This window comes from Chanos chanos, chromosome 11, assembly GCF_902362185.1.
Source record: "Chanos chanos chromosome 11, fChaCha1.1, whole genome shotgun sequence".
Taxonomy (NCBI): Eukaryota; Metazoa; Chordata; class Actinopteri; order Gonorynchiformes; family Chanidae; genus Chanos; species Chanos chanos.
The window spans coordinates 2,770,001-2,788,043 of record NC_044505.1 but is presented as its reverse complement, the minus strand read 5'-3'; the positions used below and the strand labels follow the sequence as shown (position 1 = coordinate 2,788,043).

The following is an 18,043-nucleotide window of genomic DNA, read 5'->3' as shown; positions in this document are numbered from 1 at the left end:
AGAGTCAAGCACTTGGACTTTTTTGGGGAGGGCAATCACTCTTTGTCTCTTTATTGTGCTTTGTTGAGAAGACTGAAGGCTGCTTTAATCACTGTGACTTTAAAACGGGGTTTTCGTTTCGGTAGCTCTGGTGATGATGTGTAGGTCAGTAACAAGCCATACCCTCATTGTTCAGATGCTGGATTTATAAAAAAAAAAAAAAAAAAAAAGGTGGGGGTGGGTGGAAGCAGAGATGCTTGTGACTTTTAGAACAAGAAGCGATTCAGTGTCTTTTCTGATGAGTGTAAACAGCTGAAAAGAAACAGTCTTTGCGACTGTATCAGGGTGAAAACTGCAGGCTAGAGCAAAACTTACACGCCGCGTTTAAAATGAAAGACGCCAAAGTTTCAGTAGTATGACGCAGTATGTTCTTGCTTGGAGCCGATTGGTCGGTTTCTCCTCAGCTGTGGACTTGCGCATTGGCTTTATTAATGGGAAATAGCTGTGTTCTCTCTTTTTTTTTTTTTTAAATGAGACAAACTTCTCCACGTGGAGAAGGAGACTTAAAACATCAGCGGCTGAAAAATGTTGTCTTATAAGTGTGTTGAGAGTGACATGGAGGTCTGATCTATCTCATTAGAGTTCAGTTCTCCCTCATTGTCAAGGGGCCTCGGTGGTTGGTTTGAAGCTAGATCCATCCATCCACCCCCTCCCCCAACACACACACACACACAGACAGATATACATAGAACGCAGGAAAGCTCTAACTGCAAGTTCTTCCCTGGTCGTTTGTGCCAGAATATTGCAGCTGAACATTAAATAGACACGGTTTACACAGTTTGGTCCATGTGTTTATAGTGATGCGTGACATCTTTCATGCCTTTCACTGCCTTTGAACAAGAATTTTTAAGACTTTTTAATCCAACTTTTGTTAACAACATGGGAATCTGAGACCATCTGCTGCATCCAGCAGAGAGCTAAAAAAGCTTCTCTTTTTTCTCCTCTGTGGCGTCTGATTTTCTGTTTTCTCTCAGCTGACAGGGAGATGTCAAAAAAAAGAAAAAAAATTATGATCTCCGCAGAACTTGTGTTCAGTGCTTACCTATGCATGAACACAGTGTAAATATTTTTAAATCTCATGAGGACAAGATCAGGAGAAAATGGCATGTTGGTGATATGTGTGCGTGCGAGAGAGAGAGAGAGAGACAGAGAGAGAGCGAGAGAGAGAAAGAGAGAGAGCGCAAGACTTTGTGAGTGGCTGTTTTTCACTACATTGTGTAGAAAAGTCACCAGTACAAACTTGCAAATGTGCTGTGCATGTGTAAAAGCAGGACAGGAGGCTAGAGTATACCGGCTGTTTGGTCCAGGGGTTTTTGCGCATCTTCTATGGACGTTAATTAAGAGAGGCTAAAATGACATACAAATAAAACTAAATTGTATTGAACTAGCCTGAAGTCACAGGAGACAGGACAGGAGCTCTGAGAAATTAGGAAAGAAATCCTGAGTGCACTCCACAGACACTCAGAAGGGGACACCCATCCTCCTCTGGCCGGGTTATTGGAGAGGAAAATAAGAACACTGAATCTGTTCCGGGGCAACATGCAGATGGTTAATCAGTACTAAATAATATAACTTTAATTAGTACTAAATAATACAACTTTAAGCACCTAAAACACCTCTGTTCCACAATTTTGATGTGTTAATTTTCACAACACTTGAACAAACCATGTAAAACTTTAATCCAAACGGCTGTCTGTATGACTTTCATCCATTAAACTGTGCTGGCCGGCACATAAGAAGGCTTACTGACTGGACACTGGGTTACTGATACACCTTTAGGTGTCTCATGTGCGTCGTCAGACAGGAAAGTGCCACATGCAACCGCCCCCCCCCCCCCTTTTTTTTCTTGTTCTTCTTCCAAAGGTGGTGCGTCAGATATAACTCATGCACAATGCTACCATCTACTGGGAGTACAACACTCGTGCAGGAAAGCTTACAAGGCCATGAGCCACAAGACTTATAAAACCCCTCCAACCCCCCCCCCCCACACACACACACAAAAACACCCATCTCTCATTACCCCTAAGCCACCAGCATAACAGGGTTAGAGAGGTGAATCAAGTCTCAGTGATGATTTGCTTTTACGTGTCCAAGTCATCGGTGCATATGAAGGCTGTTTACCTTCTCTTTTTTTTAATCCTTGATCGCTTGAATGCATTTCTTCGAAATGAGTGCATTTTCAGGGCAGTTAACACAGCGTTTCTAAGAAAGAAAATAAAAAAAGCGGTTTGTGTGTGCGAAACACAATGTTTCTGTTAGAAATTGCCCACTTATCACTCCGCAGACATAAAACCATATCACAGAACCAGATAATTTCACCGGAGCAGAAAGATCGATTTTTCTTTTGAGAAAAGCGTCTATTGTGAAACATTCAGTCAGTCTTAAAAAAGAAAACACGTCGCAATATGAAATAAATACATCTAAACAGACGCAGTGGTGTGTTTCCAATGAGTTTTTGTTCATTACGTTTAACAAATATGATTCAACGAATAATATTAACAAAAATCAGATGGCTGTGTTCAAATGGTTAAGAATTTTACAGCTCTAGGTAAAAAAAAACAACAACCAAAAAACGTTTGACTGTAAAGGTAGTCATAGTTCCATTCTGATGTATGAAGATGTAGATTGGTACTGACTGATTCCAAGATTCCATCTGGTGACCTCTGTCTGTGTATTTGTGATAACGGTTTGCTCATTTAAAACAGGAGCAGACGTGGTTTACACCGCATGGAAGATATAGCAGCCAGAATCAAACGCGGAAAACTTTAACAGGCCTGACTGTTTGAGTCCTGTCGCAGTGAGAAAGTACACTGTCTCTGGTACACCTCTGTGAGTTTAGCTCTGTTATGGCAAAGACTGGACAGGGATTTCTCCCTTTCTCTCTCTCCCTCCCTCTCTCTCTCTTTCTCCATAATGTGTTTTTCAAACTCAGCATTCAGTCTGAAAAGAGGAATGGTTTCTCCAAGTTTAGATCAGTGCTTAGGCAGCAATGTTAGTGTGTTTCACAAACGAGAAAATGTACTATTCACACTTCTTTTTTTCCAGGAGAGAGAGAGAGAAAGAGGGATTTTGGGGAGGGGGGGGGTTGACAGAGGGAGGTCTTTCAGTAGCATGATACTGTATATCTAATGTTATTCGACCAACTGACAGACGTGTGTATCCCCCCCCCCCCCCCGTGTGATTTTGATCACATACTTGGGTGCCATGGTAACCCTCAAAGCCAGCTGTGGTCCTTTAAGCCTGTCTGTAGATTGAAATCATCAAAGCGACAAGAAATGTGTGTGCAATTGTGTGTTGGCGGCCAGACAAAAAAAAAAAAAAAACGGCCTCTGGTCTTCCAGGCTACCCCAGTCTGGACAGGCCAAACCCCAAGAGGCTTGTGGGTAATCCCATCTTTCCCCTGTTGTGCCTCCAGATTGTCAGACCCCCTGCTGCCTTCTCATGTGGTACAGCCCCGGGTTTATCTGAGCTGGGAGCCCACACCACCGGGGTAGAAAAGGGGGAGGGTTGTTTGGGGGGGGGGGTGAGGATCCACTGGGTCAATTTTCTCAGAGCAGAAATTCATGTCAGCATACACTGACGGCACTCCCGATCTGCGATTCAGGTTTAGCGGGAAACGCGTTGTCCGATTGTCAATCTCGTTGTGGAGGTACAGAGCTGGAATAGAGCATCAGAGATTCCCTGAGTTCAGAACGCTTACTTAGACATCAAACATGTTCCGTGAAGCCAGCGTTATTGATCCCTGTATCAGCATTGAACACAAGATACGTGTTCTGATCTTGGAATGTTTTTGTTTTTTCCCTTTGGGTTCGTGTGTGTGAGAGAGCCATGGTGTGGAATGTCCGCAGCAAACCCAACTCTCAGTCTGCGGTCTGTCTCAGAGCATAATCGATTCCAGAGCTTAGGGAGGGTTTTTTTCCCCCTCTTCTTCTTCTTCTTCTCTCTCTCTCCTCCTCTTCTTCTGTGTCTGCCAGCCCTGCAAGAGCATCCTAGCCTGCGTGTTGCTCTTTTCTCCCCCCCCCCCCCCCCCCCCCGTTCCATTTGTTTTCTCATCTGAGACGCAGGCGAGAGATCTGTCTTCACTTAGTGAGTGGCTTCTCCCCTCACAGACTCACACAAGCCAGCAGACGGCGGTGGAGAGAGACACAGAGAGAGAGAGACACACACACACACACATACTGTAGGCAAGCAATGGAATGAGAGGAAAGACAGGGTGAGTGAGGAGAGAGAGAGAGAGGAAAATTGAGAATGTGATAGTAAGGGGAAGAGACAGAACAAGAGAGAGGGGAGGTTAGACAGACGCCAGTGGAAGGAGTAGAGGAAATAAGAAAAAAAGAGAGTAAGACAGAGTGAGAGAGAGAGAGACAGAGAGAGAGAAAAGAAAAAGAAAGAAGCAGTTGCAAAAGGGGAGGGATGGGAGAGAGGGAGGGAGGAGGGGGAGGGGGGGGGCTTCACACAGACAGACACTCCTCCTGTAAGCTGCTTTCCTCTGGAGGTGGGGTCATATGAGGTCACGGTGGGATTACACTTTTGGCAAACAGGCGGGAGCTCCTCTCTGAGAGACAGCCGCTCCCCGATGGCCCGAACCGCGCTGTAATAGAGCCAAGGCCGACTTGAACCTACAAACAAAAAAGCCAACAGCCTATCGATCGTCCGCCGTCAACTTTCACGCGTCCGTGTCGGAGGTTGCAGCTCTACAGACAAGCCCCAGCCACGGCTGTGCTGAAGAAAAAAAAACAAAACAAAACCCTTTCCTCTTCTCTCCTGCTTCAGAAACCAGGCATATTTTCTTGTGTAATGTGAGGACATAGGTTTCTTTCAGTTAGCTTGGTATTGTGCTTTATCAGGACAGGAGAGGATTCACACAGTGGCAGTACAAACACAGATCACGTGTTTCACTTTCCACTGTGAAAGAAGAATGTGTATAAAATGCGTGTGTATATACAGTTGAAGTCGGAAGTTTACATACACCTTAGCCAAATACATTTAAACTCCACATTTTTCCACAATTTTTCCACAGTTTAATCCTAGTAAACATTCCCTGTCTTAGGTCAGTTAGGATCACTACTTTATTTTAAGAATGTGAAATGTCAGAATAACAGTAGAGAGAATCATTCATTTCAGATTTTATTTCTTTCATCACATTCCCAGCGGGTCAGATGTTTACACACACATAGTTAGCATCTGGTAGCGTTGCCTGTAAAACGGTTTTGGGTAGCTTTCCACAAGCCTCTCACAATACGCTGCTGGACTCTTGGCCCATCCCTCCTGTCAGAGCGGGTGTAACGGAGCCAGGTGTGTGGACCTCCTTGCTCACACACGTTGTGTTGGGACTGAGGTCAGGGCTTTGCGATGGCCGCTCCAGTACCTTGACGTCGCCGTCCTTGAGCCGTTTTGCCACAGTTTTGGAAGTAGGGCTTGGGGTCATCGTCCATTCCGAGGATCCATTTGCGACCAAGCTTTAACTTCCTGGCTGATGTCTTGACATGTTGCTGCAATATATCCACACATAATTTTCCTACCTCAATGATACCATATATTCTGTGAAGTACACCAGTCCCTCCTGTAGCAATGCACCCCCACAACACGATGCTGACATAACGCCCCCCCCCCCCCCGCTTCACGGTTGGGTGGTGTTCTTCGACTCACAAGCCTCCCCCTTCTTCCTCCGAACATAACGATGGTCATTATGGCCAAACAGTTCAATTTTTGTTTCATCAGACCAGAGGGCATTTTTCCATAAAGTAACATCTTTGTCCCCACGAGCAGTGGCAAACCGTCGTCTGGCTTTTTGAAGGCTGTTTTGGAGCAGTGGCTGCTTCCTTGCTGAGCAGCCTTTTTACTGTGGATATAGATACTTTTGTACCTGTTTCCTCTGGCATCTTCACAAGGTCCTTTGCTTTTGTACTGGGATTGATTCGCACTTTTCGCCTCAAAGTACGCTCATCTCGAGGAGACAGAACACGTCTCTTTCCTGTGTGGTATCACGGCGGCGTGGTCCCGTGGCATTCACACTTGTGTACTATTGTTTGTAAAGATAAACGTGGTTCCTTCAGGCACTTGGAAATTGCTCCCAAGGCTGAACAAGATTTGTAGAGGTCTGCAATTTTTTTTCTGAGGTCTTCGCTGATTTCTTTTGATTATGTCAAGCAAAGAGGCACTGTGCTTGACGTCATGGGAGTGTGAAGGCATAATAAATTATAAGTAAAATAATCTGTCTGTTGGAAAAATTACTTGTCATTAACAAAGTAGATGTCCTAACCGACTTGCCAAAACTATAGTTTGTTAACATGAAAACTGGAGTGGTTAAAAGAATGAGTTTTAATAACTTCAACCTAAGTATATGTAAACCTGTGACTTCAACTTTATCTGCTTATGCACATCACACATACATGTACTGTATGTGTTCTCACTGACTTTAGAATCTATATATATATGCACACTATACTATGAGTGTGTGTGAGATAGATGTATATATATGTGTGTGTGTGTGTATAAATATAAGTTCTATATATACATAATACACACACACACACTCACACAAAGGAGAGGAAGAATGTTTGCCCAAGAGACACTGTGCCTGACCCCAACCCCACCCCCTGGTCTACACTAGAGACTCACACACACACGCTCTAGAGATGCACACACACACACTAGAGACACACACACACGCTCTAGAGATGCACACACACACTAGAGACACACACACACTAGAGACACGCTTCTTAATCAACGTTTTCTCCCTCGTGGGGGTCAGATGGGTAGAGGCCTTCAGCTCTGCTTTGAAGTTAATTAAGACGCGTTAGAACATGCTGGGGATGGATTCGTTAACGCGCCGGGTCCGTCTCCGGGAGAAAGAAAAAAAAAAAAAAACAGCCCCAGTCTTCAGCATGAGCTGCGTGAGGCTGTGCGTCCGGACCTCTGAGGTGACGCTGTTGAACGTTATCCAGTCCGAACCGCCAGAACCGGGCCACATTTCCACGGCTTAAGGCCGTCCTCCAAACTTGACACAGAACAGGGAGTTCAAGAGCAACCCAAACCCCCACAGGACAGCCGACGGTGAAACCCAGTGACGGCGCCGAGTTTCGCTACGTTTCACAAAGAATTATTACAGCATCTGATCCAATGTCTCACCCGCTTTTCATGGAATTCATGGATCATATACCGGACACTGTGTTTATGAGAATGACAGATTTATTTTCAGTACATGTATATTATCTAGACACTGAAGTCATATGTAGTGTAGATAGATAGACAGTTATTTGTTCATTTAACACAATGACTTCCGCTTTGTTTAAAAGGACGCATATCTTATCTTACAGACAATTCCAGTAGGAAGACACAACCTTGTTTCAGGGGAAAAAAACACACACACAGTGAAACTGAGGCTTGCGTGTGTGTGTGTGTGTGTGTGTGTGTGAGAACGTAAAGGGAGGAAGACACTCTAGAAGGGTCTGTTCCTTGGCCAGGGTGATGGAAAGAAAGAGAGAGAGAGAGAGAGAGAGACAGAGAACTGCCTTCCAAGGTGCTCCGTAGCTCCAGGTCTAACAGTGATGAATGGATCTCTTAATGTCGGCAAACACTTTATCTCTGCTTCATCCGTTTTCATTAGGCTGCTTCAACCTCCGACCAAGCCCACACCCCCGCTGCTCCCAGACCAGCAGAGAGAGAGAGAGAAATGGATTCTCCGGTTTTCCAGGGAGAGAGAAAGTGAGTGGGTGTTCACTGTTCCGGCAAGCGCATTTTACAACCACATTTCTGTGAGTGTAAAGGTAAACACGCGTGTTATGTGAATACTGTGTCTGATACATGCTTAGAGATGAGATATGCTATGTCAAGTCACTGAGAGATCTGGACCACATGCGGTTCTCGGTCAGACAGCCGTTTTGTCCGGTTTAGCTCTTTGTGAAACGTTCTTCTGTCTGAACCTCTGAGGTCTACGGGCTGCGCGTCTTTACGAAACAACTGAGCGTATGCCGTTACATGACCGCTAATGTTTTGGGGGATTTGAGTCAAAATGCCAACGGCTTTTTTGTGGGATTCTGATCAGGATAAGAAAAGACGTATGGAAGACAAAGGAAGAATGGCATTAATATCTTATGTAAGCTTTACTTTCAAATCCTGTTACATTTAGAACTGGCAATTGGAAACAAAAGAAAGGTAGTGCCAAACAAATGAGAGAAAAAACAAACAAACAAAAAAAAACAATATGAAAGAAATATACAAATAATAATGCAATTACCAGTTACTGTCACATACAACCCTGTACAGCCTTAAGAATGAAGTCATAAAAAAGCTTTTTACAGCACAAAATCTTACTGTCAAAAACAAAACAAACAAACAAACAAAAAAGGACAAATAAACAACAGAAAAAAAGCAGAATTGATATTTGAGCCCTACCCAGTCATAAAATACAGCAGAAAACAAAGCAAAGCAGAAAGATTGTACAGAGAATCCTGACAGGCTAAATGCAAAAACCCAAGTCAAACTCTTATTTAAATTTCTTCTTACTTTTTTTTTTTTCTTATTCTTCTTCAGAGAAACAACGCAAGTGCTAAGATCTAGAAAGTTATAGAGCAACGACATGCATCTTTTGAAGTGCTAAAAAGGTAGTCAGTCACGTGATGTACAATCTCTAAAACCAAATGGGGGAAAAAAAGAGAGAGAGAGAGAAAAAAAACATCACTTTTGTTTTACAATTAGGAAAAATGAAAGCTTAAAAAAAAACAAACAAACAAAAAACCCAAAGAAGAATGAAGTGCTTAAGAATACTGGTACAGAACTGACAGAGTTAAACCCGGTCACTCCCTGCTCACAGAACAGGGCATATGGGAAAAAAAAAAAAAAACCCCAACAAAACAAAAAAACCCCAAAACCTTTCAGCCGCATTCCGCTACCCAAACGATGACATGGTACGTCAAAGGGAAGTCGACACGAAAAAGGTTGCTGTTGCCTGACGGACATTCTTGACTCAGTTACGGGGTTTATTTTCAGTTCACTAAATTCTCTGTGATTAATCGGGGGGGGGGGGGGGGGGGGGGGGGGCGAGAACGAGTTTAACTGATTCTCAAAACCCCTCTCAGTCAAGGCAGCGCCACCAAGTGGCCCTGCAGTATCCAACACTAGCACCGAATTCTCCTTTTAACATTGGGCCTTTACTTAAATATGGTTCAAAATAGCACCTAAGACCACATGCTGCACTTCCACACAGTACAGAAGTACAAAACGGGGCTAAAAAAGACAGACAGAGAGAGAGAGAGAGAGAGAGTGAGAGAGAGATGGGGGGGGGGGGCACTAGGTGTGAGTGACCTCTGACCTGCTGTCCATCTTAAAACGCAAAGGCTTTAGTAACTGCCGAGTAAAACTGGGCCAACAATCCTCATGTCCTCATCCAAAGTATCGATTAAGAAAAAGAACCACTGTACGAAAAAGGAAAGGGAAAACAAAGCGTCGTCTGAACAGGAGCGAAGCAGATCCCCTTTTTAAGAATTCATGGACTCACTTCCATCAAGTAATGCTCCATAAGGTTTTTAACCCCCCCTCCCCTTGTCACTTTATGTGAAAAAGTCTTGGCTCAGAACAAATGTAGTTCCCAGCCAAATGGGAGGACGAACATAAATTTTGAGGCACAAACTTAAGAGTGAACATTCAAATGAAGGTTTGACACCAGGACCTATTAAAAAAAAGTGCTGAGAATATAAAGTGATAGCCAATATGGGACAGAACAGAGTGACGTCCAGAAACACTCCACCTCTGGCTTCCTAGGTCCTGTACGGTGAAGCCCGCGCGTGGGACAGCACTGACGCCAGAGAGGTACACGTTGGTCATAATAGAGTTAATGGATATATAATAACCGAGGGTAAGAAAAGGCCTTTTTTAAAGGTACAAAGAGCATCAGCAAAGACATTACACAACATTTTAATGTGAAACGTTCAGGGTTTACTGATGTTCCATAGCAAACTTACTTTCTTTCATTCTTTTTTTTTTTTTTTTTTGAATTTGTGGAGCATTACTCTTGGAGTGATCCTAAAGGTACATATTTTTTTTTTTCTTTTGGCTTCAAAGACACTTAATAAAATCAGGAGCCATACTGTTTGTACACGAGTATGGTAAATGAAAAGACAACAGAGAGAAAAGACGGGAAAAAAAAAAGGTTGTATTTGCTGGATCTCTTGGATTCTGCTTTACAGCTCTGACAAATTAAAAAAAGAAAAAAGAAAAAAAATCAAAAGAAAGAAATAGGAGGAGATTTATTTTGGGCAAAAGTGCAACATTTTTTTTGAGCACTGTGCAAAACTGGCCTTTGAACTTTAACCTGGTCCTTGGGTGTCCAGGGGAAAAGGGGAGAGATTGTAACCTCTGTTGTTTCGTTTCCATGGTTCACGCTCTCCGTTTTTAAACGCAAAACGTCACCATTGCAATGTGGCAAATGATTACCAGGGAAAAAAAAACAAACAAACACTAAACAAAGAAATGACTATGGGTTGAATAATACCAGCTATAAGCCAAAGTAAGCCACTAAAGGTGGGTGAGCGTGTTTTGAAACTAACGGGGAGACATTTTTATTTCCCCTGTTCAGTCACAGAGACTGTGAGTCTGAGAGACTGCCACTGAACAAAGAACTTGGTCAGTTGGACTGAAATGACGCTGAATTTGACATTGAATCTAAGTGCTTTCGTTGTGTAATGTAACCAAGAGTTAAGTGCAATAACAAACACAAGAAGAACCCCCCCCCCCCCCCCCCCCCCCCCCCCCCCCCGAAAAAAAACAAACCCACCCAGACCAAAACAAAACAATAACAACAACAACAACAACAAAAAAACCCATAAAAATGGAGGATTTGAATGGGGAGGGACACAAACATACAGTACCATGTAGACGACTCCTGTCTTTGACAAAAATCCAACTGAAAGGAACGGCTGCGTCCTCCTCATTGCACTGGGAGAGCCATTCTTCAATGACGGGATATACCATACGCTTCTGTTAGTACAGGATATTTATATATTTATATATTTTACATTTCGAAAGGCTCAGTGACAATAATAACAACAGCAATAATAATAATAATAATAATATTAATAATAATAATATAAAAAAAACTGAACCGAACCAAACAAACAAGAAGAAACAGGAAGGAAAGACACAGAAGGCCACCAATATAACCACTTGTTTCTTCAAAATCATCATCACTCCACAAAAGCCCAGTCATCTCCGCATCACTGTTTTACACCAACCAACAAAAATACATTCATTCAAGTCATTTTGGAACAGTTTCTCTCTCTTTCCTTTTTTTCATCTTTTTTCATTTTCATTTCTTTTTTTTTTTTAATTTTTTTTTTTTTTTTTACACAAAATTACAAAAAAAAAAAAAAAAAAAAGTTCCAAAAAGCACCATTGAATCGGCCTTTAGTGACTGGTTTTTCTCTGTAGGGGGTGTTGTTTCCACCCCCCCATCAATCAGTCACCTCATTGTTATCTTTTAAAATGTATAGGTGCACGTTACATATGAGAGCTATGCACAAATGTGCTTGACTGGTGAGCTCTTCCATCTGCCCGCGAACGGCCAAGAGGCCTGTCCGACCCTGGACAGCTATGGCACAGTGACAACCAACAGTATGGCAAGAATGGTTGTACATTCTGGGGCTGCTTTGAGGGTCTCTGACTGCTCCAGACAATCCTCAACACAGGGAGTGTCACTCGCTAGCCCCCCCCCCCCCCCAAACAAATGGCTTCCATGCGTAAAAAAAAAAACCAAAAACCTGCCGTGAACTGTGCCCAACAGGTAAAGGGCTGACTCTCCAATCTGCTACAGAGGCCGGATCTTTTTGTGTTGTTTACTTGTTTATTTATTTATTTTTTGCAGATGGTCTAACCATTCGACTCAACCAGTCAAAGCCAAGAGGCATAATGGAGAGGGGGAAAAAAAACGAGAGTGGGAGAGAGAGCGAGAGAGAGAGTGAGAAAGAGAGAGAGAAGCCTACAAAACTATATACAATTTGATAAATAATTAAGAGCGTGGTTTGAGGCATCGCTTTGGAAAACAAGACTTGAAAGAAAGCAATCCGTTTCATTGGTTTTGTCGTGCCACAAACAACCCCGGGGACAACTTTTATCGAGCCCCCACTGAGCCAAACCTGCCCTGCCCCGCCCCGTCCCCTCCCCCGAAAAATGACATTTAAAAAACGGTCGCAACACATACGTGAGCATGCGATCTGACGCTTGGCAAAAAGACATAAAATGCACAGAAATGCAGAGAGCTTTACAGGTTTGCATCTCCTTTTGTTTCTATTTTTTTCTCTTTCTTTCTTTTTTTTTTTCTCTCATAGTTAAAACAAACAAACAAACAAACAAAAAAAAACACGCTTCATAGGTAAAGCAGTACTATCAGCTTCCTGGTCATTCAAAACAAAAAAAACAAACAAAAAAAAAAAAAAGAAGAAAAAAACAAAAAAAAGAATAAGTATATTGATAGAGCAGAGAGAGAAAAAGCAGCTTCTGATATAAATGCAGTGAGCATACACAGCCTTTTCCTTTGATAAATGGTTCATTTTTCTACCATGTCTATTTCTCAGGCCTCCTGGTTTCAGGGCCGCCTGCAACAAGAATCTCCACTCAGTGGAACAGGTGGTTTTGTTTTTGATGGTTTTTTTTGACCACTGTCCAGAGAGAGAGGAGGAAGGAAGGAAGGAAGGAAGGAAAGAAGGGATGGATGGATGGATGGATACAGGGACTAGAGGAAGAAAGGGAACTGATGACAGAGAAAAAAGAGGTCAGACGGTTTTAGCCCTCTCGGTCAGTCCCAGGTACGCGAGGAAGGAGTGTTTGAGTGAGCTGGGCGAAGTGGGAGGGGACTGTGAGGTGGGGGCGGGCCAACGTCTGGAGAAGAGCGGGGTCGAGCGTGAGGAGGAGGAGGGGCCGTGGAATGTGAACCGGCGAGCGGTGAAGAGTGTGGTGAGTGGGATGAGGTAAGCTGCGTCACAGTTCCTGTACTGTTCGTAGTAACGGGCGGCCAGCATCGACGAAGACAGCGGCGTCGACGAAGACGGCGGCGGGATCGCGCCGTTCGCCGCGAGGTAGGGCGGGGCGGGCGGGACTTCCTGCCGTTTGCTCGTGATTGACAGAGCCACCGACTGCAGGGCCTGGGACGCCGACAGGGTCATGAGAGGACTGCTGCTTCCGCTGCCCCCCCTGCTGCTGCTCCCCCCACCCTCCAGTAGAAGCAGGCCTTCCCTGCCTCCGCCGCTGCCCGGGCGCGGCGAGCCCATCTGGGCTTCGCTCTCCTCGGCGCTCCCCTCCCCGCCCTGGTGCTTCTTGACGTGGCGGCTGTAGACGAAGGGGTGCGTGGTGGTGAAGGGACACTGGGCGCAGCCGAAGGTCTGTCTGGGCGCGTGCTTTAGCCGCTTGTGGAGGTTCAGGTTGTCCTTACGCTTGCAGCTGTAGCTGCAGCGGTCGCAGTGAAAGGGCCGCTCGCCGGTGTGCACGCGGACGTGCTCTATCAGCTTGTTGGCCGTCTTGGAGAGGTATCCGCACTGCTCACATTTGTAGTGGTTGCCCAGGCGATGGGCCCTCACGTGACTCTCCAGTTCCGTCTGATTGGTCCACACGGCTTGGCAGATGCGGCATCTGTGCTCCGTCTTGCAGTGGGTTTTCAGGTGGCACTCCATGGCGGCAGGCCTGTTGGTGGAGTACACGCAAAGAGGGCACCTGGTCAGAGAGAAAGAGCCGGAAAGCCATGACACACACAGAGCCAGGGGGGAAGGGGGTGGTTTTCACGTTGCTTTGACTTAAAAAAAAAAGAAAAAAAAAAGAGAAAAAAAAAGAAAAAAAGTAAAACAAATGAACAGTTAAAACTGACAAAAAAAGATTAAATTAAAAAACCAAACAAACCCCACACACAAATACACACACACACAGAAAGAACACCACACAATGGATCAAGGGTAAGGGATGATAAATGTATATTATGAGTCTTACCCCGTGTGTGTGTGTGTGTGTGTGTGTGTGAGAGCAAGGGAGAGTGTGTGTGTGCCAGTGCGTATGAGAGAGTGTGTGAGCAAGAGGGTGAGTGTGTTATATGGATGTGTCTTAAGACTACAAGTGTGTGTAAGAGTACGTGTGTGTGTGTGTGTGTGTGTGAATGCGGAAACAATATTTGCATGAAAGTAAATGAAAAAATGAGTGGCACTTACATTTAAATAGCACCTTTCATCTGTTCTGGGCCCCAAAGTGCTTCACAAACCCTGCAGAACAGAATGACCTCAGAAAGCAAGCTGTGAAGAGCTCCCTCTCTCTACCTCAAACCTGAGCTACACACACACACACACACACACAGGGCTACAATGCTACAAGGCTACACACACAGGGCTACAGTGCACCCTCACTCCACTCCAGCTCTGGGACCACGAGGTCAGCAGCCATGTTAGGACAAACCCATCCCCAGTGAGGTCTCAATACACGGAACATAGTTATAAACAAAAATAGTTTCTTTTAAACTCCAGTGTGTCGCCCCCCCCCCCCCCCCCTTTTTTTTTTTTTAATTAAATAAATTGAAAAAAACCCTCATTAACAAGCACTGCTCCTGAGGCAGAGAGTTATCGATGGCTTAGCTATCCGATGCATGTTTTATATTTAACGGTTTGTGTTACATGTCAAACTAAAAACAAAAACAAACAATAGACAAATCTGTGGCTAGTTAGCTCGTGCTAAAAGAAACGTTAGCGTTAGCTTTAGTTCTCGTTTTAGCGACTCGCTAGAAACAGCAATTTTCACTCTCGCATACATCAGCCAAAGCCTTTTTATTTTATTTTACTTTGTTTGTCTACCAGTTCAGTTTACTTTGTTCAGATCTACCACAAGCAACCTGTTCAGGAGGGTTAAGTGAATTTTGAACAGCATGGAAGATATTTGGGGGGGTAAATTGTAGGACAGGAAAAAGGGGAGAAACACCCACCCAGGTAAGTAACAGCAAGTAACCAGCCTTTTAAACACCCCCCCCCCCCCCCCCCCCCTTTTGTCTTTGTCTCAGGGAAAGGCAATACCAGGGGAAACCTACACACTTCCAAAAAAGACTCAACTGCTGAACTCTTTAAACTAGCGCAACACATCGCTAAAGGCTTTAGAGTGCTAAAGGGCGACTGCTGGGAAGAAGCAGAAGCTTTGCTAAGTGAAACATGCTAACACTGCTAGCATGGAGGAAGCGCAGCCGTACGTCATGGAGGGATGAAGCAATGGTATCTGAGATACATGGTTTCTACATGTGAATCGATGTCGATGTCGAAACAACAACTCAACAAATAACCACATCAATTAGCGAAGACTTGTGCTCACTTTCCAAAAAAACAAACAAACAAACGAGAAAAAAAAAATAGATAGAAGGAAAAAGAAAAACAATTATTTGTTCATCTGGTATAAAATGAATTAAAATAATAATAATCATAATAATAAATAAATAAATAAACAAAAGAAACAGTTGATTGAGTGTGTATGTGAGCTGTGTGTGTGTGTGTGTGTGTGTGTGTTGCCGTGTTTTGAGCGGTGATGCTTTGGACAGGCTGCGAAAGAACAGTGTGAACTGAAGCCTAATGGTGTTGGCAGAGCTAGGGCTCAACAGATGGGCCAGTTCTGACTGGTCCTGTCGTGTGCTCTACAGATACTTCGCAAACGAGAGCGCTCGCGCACACGCGCGCACACGCACACACACACACACACACACGCAAAAAATAAATTAATAATAATAATAATAATAAACCCACACTGCCGCCAACACGGCTTACAGTAACGCCTGACGCAGATTTTCACGAGACGTCCGCGTTTCATTGCAAATGCCACTAAACTGCGTTTCGGCGCTTAATTGCAGCTAAATCAACTACAAGCGCTCCCAAACTCCCCAAACTGCGGCTGTTTTCTGACCTAAGCCTCTAATGAAGTGCTGATTTCTCTACCTGTACTTACACTTCAGCCAAATCAGTAACATGCAGTGAGGCTGGCAGAAACAAACGCAGACGAGACTTCCTTTATTAAAAGGGTCAGAGCTCGGTCGTTTTAACGCTTACTTTTAACGGTTTAAATGATCATTGAAAGTACGATTAAAAACATAACTCTGTTACATAAGGTTAAATGCTGTACTTGGTGTTTTGTTTGTATTAAAATGAAATACAGTTGTTTGGTCTTTTCTTTTAATATATCTCCACTGGAGTATATACACATTGCATGTGCAGCAATTCAGAGACTTTGCCCTGAAGCACTGATGTAGGATCAAGCGTCCAGCGTCTGAAGCATTTGACATTATGACCCTGGACTTTGCATGTCAAAGACATCCAAGCGCGAATGTATTAAAGCCTTGACCAAAACACGGTAGGACTGTGAACACTTGAGAAGCGAACTTGAATAACTGTGCTACACTGTCTCTACGCCTTTCTGCCGTGTGTATGAGTATGGCCGTGTTGGGTGGGTACAGGGGGTGGGGGTGGTGAGAGAGAGAGAGGTAGAGGAGGAGGAGAAGAGGAGTAGAGGGGAGGTGGAGGAAGAAATCCCATGCTGTACTTGCTTTCCTTACTTGAGCCCCCCTGCAGGCACCGTGTGGCACTTCTTGTGTTCGAGGAGCTGTTCCGGCGTCTTCATGAACTTGTGGCACACGTCGCACTCGAACATGCGCGTGATCAGGTGGATCTGCAGGTGTCGCTCGTACATGGCCCGCGTCTTGCACACAAAGTTGCAGAACACGCACTCGAAACCTGGACAAAAACGACAGAGGACGAAAAGGAGAGAGAGAGAGAGAGAGAGAGAGAGAGAGAAAGGAAGCGATTTGTGTTATACGTCCAGAGGCTATGAGGTAAACTAGGCCATTTGATAACAAACCGACCTCTACCCATCTCCCCACCGCTGTCACTCACGGTGGAGAGGACAGTCAGAGGATGCTGTCAGACAGAGGTGACAGTCCAGCAGAAAGCAGCTTCACTCTCTACACACAATTCCCTTAATGTGAACACGAGAGGTTTCGGTTCCCTCCAGCTGGTCTCTGAGTGTTCGAGAGGGGATCAGAACGGAACATAACCAATACACAGAATAAAACACCCACCCTCTGCCTGCTTCACCTTCCAGTTTAAATCTGGAGCCTTCCTTATATAACCACTGCAAACAGTTAGTGAGTGAACATTAGTGAGTGAGTGAACATTGTAGAACTTCAAACACAATACAAGCTCTCAGGACAGTTTAGTGCTGTGAACATTATGACCATGGAAGTAATATTATATTAGAATACATATTTATATGTAAATGATACAGGACATATATATCATAATCATAGGTTAGCGCTCTAAGGATGACATTTACACATGGTCTGTGCCACTCACAGGCTTGTAAGGACTTATATATTATGACGCACACACACACACAGGGAAAAAAACAACAGTAAATAAATAAATATAAGCATAGGAAGTCAGGATGGAGAGAGAGAGGAAGAGGAGGAGGAGAAGAGGAGTAGAGGGGAGGTGGACAGACATTTACACATGGTCTGTGCCACTCACAGGCTTGTAAGGACTTATATATTATGACGCGCACACACACACACAAGGAAAAAAACAACAGTAAATAAATAAATATAAGCATAGGAAGTCAGGATGGAGAGAGAGAGGAAGAGGAGGAGGAGAAGAGGAGTAGAGGGGAGGTGGAGAGACATTTACACATGGTCTGTGCCACTCACAGGCTTGTAAGGACTTATATATTATGACGCGCACACACACACAGGGAAAAAAACAAAAGTAAATAAATAAATATAAGCATAGGAAGTCAGGATGGCCGAGCGGTCTAAGGCGCTGCGTTCAGGTCGCAGTCTCCTCTGGAGGCGTGGGTTCGAATCCCACTTCTGACATAACATTTGGTTCAATTCCTATATGTCTTGTGGGGGGGAAGAGACAAAAATACAATGTGTGCTTTAACAATGTGGTGATGGGATGGCGTAGTGGTTAATGTCACGGACTAGCATGCGAAACGCTGGGGTTTGAAT

General features: G+C 44.2%; 1 protein-coding gene and 1 non-coding gene across 2 annotated transcripts in view; one reads left to right on the top strand and one right to left on the bottom strand.

Annotated features, from left to right (window-relative positions):
• Positions 1-12,759: 12,759 nt before the first annotated feature.
• The window catches only part of znf827 (zinc finger protein 827), a 56,753-nt gene continuing 51,469 nt past the window's right edge, over positions 12,760-18,043 (bottom strand). Inside the window, exons 13-14 of the mRNA XM_030788199.1 lie at positions 16,595-16,772; positions 12,760-13,743 (exon numbers count right to left, since the gene is read on the bottom strand). Of these exons, the coding sequence (XP_030644059.1) occupies positions 12,810-13,743; positions 16,595-16,772 (1,112 nt within the window). The 3' untranslated portion in view covers positions 12,760-12,809. The remainder of the gene's footprint in view (positions 13,744-16,594; positions 16,773-18,043) is intronic.
• trnal-cag (transfer RNA leucine (anticodon CAG)) lies at positions 17,826-17,908 on the top strand. The gene has a single exon. It is a non-coding gene; the product is annotated as a tRNA-Leu (tRNA).